At 37.5% G+C, this 5,803-nt stretch overlaps 1 protein-coding gene across 1 annotated transcript; it reads right to left on the bottom strand.

Moving 5' to 3' along the window:
* Positions 1-795: 795 nt before the first annotated feature.
* Positions 796-5,049, bottom strand: amy2a (amylase alpha 2A). The gene is made up of 10 exons (XM_079819431.1): positions 4,879-5,049; positions 4,637-4,783; positions 4,351-4,548; positions 4,026-4,256; positions 3,804-3,937; positions 2,443-2,565; positions 2,244-2,343; positions 2,020-2,141; positions 1,320-1,445; positions 796-1,184 (listed from the first exon to the last, which is right to left on the bottom strand). The coding sequence occupies exons 1-10, from the start codon at positions 5,044-5,046 to the stop codon at positions 995-997; spliced, it is 1,539 nt and encodes a 512-aa protein (XP_079675557.1). The 5' UTR covers positions 5,047-5,049; the 3' UTR covers positions 796-994.
* Between the last annotated feature and the right edge of the window lie 754 nt (positions 5,050-5,803).

The raw sequence follows: 5,803 nt of genomic DNA, 5'->3' as shown, positions 1-5,803 counted from the left end.
GTTACATCCCATACTGACATACTGACCAACACATTTTTATAATTTCAAGTTGTTAGTTTGTGTATTATGAAAATTTAACATATTTTATGTTAAGTTAATGCAACTTCCAATGGTTCTTTTTTTCTAAAGAAATCAGAAGAACAGTTGCTTTATCTAAATGTGTAATTGTTGGCCAGTTTTAGGTAGTCAAATTCACTGAATTTTCCTAAAATGAAAACTGTTACCTTTATTTTTCACAATCAGATGGATGTTTGTGTTTTATTGACATTTATACATGGTTAGGACTCATCAAAAGCTGGTTTCTGCGCTATTAAAGGCTATTGTTTAAGGGAATACATTTGTGTCACTTTTGATGTGAGGCGGGAAATAGATTATGCATTATCTCAGGCCCTTTGGGTGTACTAGTCCATCTCAGCATTCGTTAAGGCAGGACCCTGCAGACCCTGCTGGGTTATGCTCTGCAATGTGTGGCCAGTATCTCTGACAGGTCATTATTGGCCATCATGCTGAGTGACGGACTGCAAGGACCGAGCTTGCATTCATTTCTTTTGCCTTTATTGAGGAAGAGAATCAGTTTTTTTTTTCTCTCTCAGTCTTCATCAGAATGATCAGAGAGAAGCAAAACGAAGTATACTGTGTTCAAAGTATCACAGGCATTTGTGCTGATGTGTGAGATACACCTGCACTCCATTACCGGACACACAGCTTACAGTATCAGTGTGTTATTTTAGTTAGTGTAATAATTGTACCTTCATTGTTTTATACATTTCATTTTTATTTATTTTACTGTTTTTTCTAATGTACCATTTCCCTGCTTTTAAAGTATATTGTGTGTGAATGGAATTTAGAATTGTGAAACTAAAGTATTTTAAAATCGTATAGTTCTTAATGCTGAATTTCTAAAGATGTTGCAAATATTGATAAATTAGAAAGGATGAAAAATGACAATAGTAATAATAACTTGCATGCAGCTTATTTATTTAAATGGCATTATTTAAAGTTTTGAGTCTGCGTGGATGGCCATAAACGGGTCTTCTTCCTGGTTGCTGATTCTGAAGGAAGCACGTCCATCTCCTCCAACTGTCACCTGTTTCCCAGTGCATCTGCCACTTTCCTTCTGACCAGAGATCACATCACAGTAGGTTCCTCCTGGCAGGCCGGTGTTCAGGGTCGTACTCAGCTCCCTAGAGCACAAGTGAATATTATAGATTATATGCTGCTGATAACAGTGAGAGTAGTAGCTATAGTAGCTAGTTTGAAATGCAGTATCTCTCAATAGAAAACTGAAATGTACCTTTCTTTAAAGAACAAATTCTTACCAGTCATCATTGTTGAAGACAATGAACCCTCGATTACCGCGGCTGAAAGAGATCTGGTTGCTTCCATTGTCCCACCAGTTGGAGAACGTCTGTCCATTTACAACATTACGGAAGGCCACCATGTTTCTGTGGAGAAATGTTAGTTTGCATTGTACGTTCCCAACTCTTACTTTATAATTATAATGATTGTAAATTCTGTTGAAAACTATGGTTCAAATTTTGGGGTCAGATTTTGTTAATGTTTTTGATAAAGTCTCTTATGCTCATCAAAACATGCATTTATTTGATTAAAAAATCCAGTAAAAAACGTAATTCTGTGAAATATTATAACAATTTAAAATGCATTAATTAGTACTGTTTCTATGTTTAATATATTTTATGTAATTTATTCTTGTGATGAAATCATTCTAATATGCTATTTGTTAAACTTTTTTTTAATAATTATAAAAGCTGAAAACCGTTGTGCTGCTTAATATTTTTGTGTAAATCGTGATACTTTTTTCCCCCAGGATTCTTTAACAAATAGGAAGTTCAAGTAGAAATCTTGAAACAATGTCTTTACTGTTACTTTTGGTAATGCATCCTTGCTGAATACAATTACTAATTTAATTTAAAAAAATCATACTGACCCCAAGCTTTTGAACCTTTGTGTATATTAGCAAGCATAAGACATCGTTGCAATGAAACTATAGGACTTTACTTGATCTGACGCCATCTGTGCTCACACACCCAGCCGTTTCCACAGGTAGAGTCAGCGTTGATGGTAACAGGTTTGGTGGATCCATCACCATTGCTGGGAGGTCCAATCCAGTCGTTTTGGTCCTGAGTAATGAAAAAGTGACCAATTATGAGGGTGGAGGGTGGGGGATCCTTACAAGACATATTAGCATTTGTTTTCTCACTTGACTAAGCTTAAACATCTACCTGTCCATTCACAATGTTGCGGTCCCACCGATAGCTGGACATTATTCTGGTAAATCCGTACGGGTGGGCCAACATAAAGGCTACAGCCATTTTGTAAAGTCTAGAAAAAGAAGGATTACGGGTGAAAGGAAATGTTATGTTTTCATGTGGCATACATACAGTATGCTGCTTTGTAAATTAAAATAAGATAAAGTTGTACCTGGCATCCCAGAATGTCACAATAGATGCACCTCCAGCACCGTGTCCTCTCTGGTTATCATGATTGTCAACAAACACCAGAGCTTTATCAGAAGGCATGAAGCCCCAGCCCTCACCCCAGTTCCTGAAACAAAACAAAAAATCATCTGTTTCATCCATTTTAGGTTTTACAATAAATACAACAGGGTGACAAAACAGAGCTTATACCCTTAGAAAATGTTTGAATTAACAATAAAGTTCATATATTTATGCAATAGCATACTCAATATCAACTTACTCAATAACAGTTAACATTGAGACAATATTATCATATGATGAACCTTTTATGAGGGACCCTTTTCCTAAAATCCATCTATATATTTTTATGTATGAAAAAACATTTAAACTGTTAGATAAATAGTAAGTGTGACATTATAAATACAACTTATTGTTTCCAAACTTAAATCAGCTAGGCGTAATGTTGGATGTATAAACCCGAAGAAGAACATTTTCAATTAAAAATTATTTGTGTTAGCAACTTTAACAATAAATGTATGTAAGCAGCTTACGTACTGCGTTAAGAATACTGCCTTAAAACCCCAGTGAGCAAGATAAAGGGGACTATAGTGAGTAAAATGTCTCGTTTATGTATGTAACCCTCGTTCCCTGAAGGAGGGAACGGAGACGCGACGTCGGAGTACTGACGAATCCTATTCGTCGGGACTCCGACGTGGCATCGAGAGTGACCGACTGAATGGGAACTCAATAGAAAGATACAAAGCAAACATATACTACAATTCTGGAAAGTATGTATATGCCAATAAAGGAGAGAAACATTTAGAAATTAAACTGTTAGAATGTTCGGTAGACTTTATCCATTTTTGCTTTGTCTTCTTATTCTCTGAAATTTTTGGGGGACCCCAGTTTGAAAACCCCTGTGTTACACCATAGTAAATAAATGACTGTAGAACCATGGCACGCCTCTGGGCAAAAGCAGTGGTGCTTTGTTCCTGAATGTGTGGATTGAATGAAGTGACTAGGTGAATGATTCAATTGCTCACTCAAAAAAATCTGTCATTTATTTAGTTGAATGAATGAATCAGTATATGAAACAAATTGGTTGAGTGAATATTTGAATTGCTTACTCAACAACAGTCCACAGTACACAAACCCATTCATACAGTTACTCAATCAGACAGTTACTTATCGCCACCTTCTAGCGTAACCTTCAGAGTTACTGTTTGTTTGGAATGTGCAAAGTGGAGCGATACAAACAGTGACAAGTCCCAGTGCTGTTATACTGTGTTTGGTATATTGTTTGACCAATCAAATTCGAGGACTGTTGTATAATTAATAGCAATGCAAATCCACAACTTTACTTACTTGACGAAGGAAAGTTTCTCTCCATTCCATTTGCGGATGATATTGCCCAGCTTGGCACCATACTTGAATTCAGTCACCCTTCCAATTCCATAGTACTGGTTTGATGTAATGGGCTCCCCACCGAGATCAATAACCTAATAACATAGCCGATAACAAGTAAATCGCTATTAAATATTTCACCACCTTTACACTGATGCTCCTTTTGGAAATAAATGGAAATACCTCTTGGAAGATAAAAGCTTTGGAGCCAGAGGGAAACCACTTGGTGTTCAGATTATGAAGACGGCCATAGACAGCAGAAAGATCCCCAGGCCACATGTGCTTGCAGGCGTCCACTCTGAATCCAGCCACTCCCATGTCAATCAGCTTGTTCATGTAGTCGGCCGTCTTACCACGCACATAGTCCTTCTCCAAAGCCAAGTCCAGAAGACCAACCAGACGACAGTTTCTCACCTGCCATCATTACAGTGTTTAGAACAACAAGAGACCACACTGCACAATAAATCAGAGGTTGAAATGAACACTTAGACACAACATCGTCTCATACTTGGTTGACATCGTTGTAGTTCTCGATGTTTCCACTGCCAGTGTTGCATTTGCCATCATTGAAGTCCAAGTTTGAGTATGGCACTGTGGGGAAGTCCTTGTTGTTGGCATTGAAATATGAACCACAGCTTGAGTGGGTACCAGATCCACCACCCGCTCCACACATGTGGTTGATGACTGCATCAACGTAGATGTACACCTACAAAAACAAACCAAAGTGAATTTTCCATGAGAATGATACGCAATGGGCTAGTTGTTCTGTATTTGTAAATTATAGCTGCATTTACCCCAACATTGTTGCACCTAGTGATCATGTCTCTCAGCTCATTTTCATTTCCTGATCTGGAGCACAGATTGTAACCGATTGGCTGATATCTCTGCCACCAAGGGTGCCAGGGGTTTGTGACAACAATGCTCTCACTCGGAGGGGAGATCTGAAATGGGAAAAAACAAATGTTTTATTACTATTATATATTTTTACTCATAATTAAGCATAAAGTATTAACTACAATGATGTGTTTAAAAATACCTGAACTCCACCAAAGCCATTTGGTCCGAGGTAGCGCTCACACTCCGCTGCGATATCAGCCCAACGCCACTCGAACAGGTGGACGATGGCAGTTCTTCCACTTTTAGTGTTTGGGTTGAACTGAGCGAGGCTCAGCCCGAGCAGCGCTGCAAAGATTAGAAGCCTCATCCTTCCCCGGTTCAAAGAAAAACCTACAACAAAACCTAGGCTCATGTGTAGTTTATATACAAAATGACATTTTTCCTCTGGCCAATCAGGGACCTCAAAGGTTGGAGAAAGCCACTTTGAACTGCAGGTGAAAAACATTGCCTCTTTCCCATGCTACACACTAAAAATAAAGACTTCTCTGCCTAATCTTATCAGCATAAACATATTATAAAACACTGTTAGTTAAGGAATGAAAAGTATCTTTGGCAATGAAAAAAGTTTTCCACAACAAAGTTTTCCACTACAAACTATTATGAGAAAATGCATTATAACAATAAATAAATAAAACGTTTATCCTTAATCATTGCAACTTAAATGATCAGTAACTCTTACTGACATTAATAATAATTTCTCCGTGTTAATAACCAGAACAAACTAAAATAAATACAGTTTCTAGCATTTGCTGAAAAGTGCTGAACACTTTTATCTGTGACTGCTCTTAAGTTCTTTCATTATATAATTCACTACCACAACTTGTTTCAAGACATCCCATAGGTGTATATGACTTTCTTCTTTCAGACAAATACAATCAGAGTTATATTAAAAAAATGCCCTGGCTCTTCCCAGCTTTATAATGGCAGTGAATGGAGGACGAAATTTTGAAGCCCAAAAAGTGCATCCATCCATCATTTAAGTACTCCCCTAAAAGTACTTGGGTTTGCAGGCCAGCTCTCCTTAGAAAACAGGGACTTTTCACTAAAGATAGTACATTTGTTTA

The sequence above is a fragment of the Gobio gobio genome (assembly GCF_949357685.1).
Source record: "Gobio gobio genome assembly, chromosome: 6".
NCBI classification, from domain to species: Eukaryota; Metazoa; Chordata; class Actinopteri; order Cypriniformes; family Gobionidae; genus Gobio; species Gobio gobio.
This window is presented reverse-complemented; position numbering and strand designations above follow the sequence as displayed.

Coding starts and splice junctions, on each gene's coding strand:
- amy2a (XM_079819431.1), bottom strand. CDS start 5,046: ATGAGGCTTCTAATCTTTGCAGCGCTGCTCGGGCTGAGCCTCGCTCAG. Junction 3,938..4,025: donor AAGCTTTTATCTTCCAAGAG/GTATTTCCATTT, acceptor CTATGTTATTAG/GTTATTGATCTCGGTGGGGA. Junction 2,344..2,442: donor GTGACATTCTGGGATGCCAG/GTACAACTTTAT, acceptor TTCTTTTTCTAG/ACTTTACAAAATGGCTGTAG.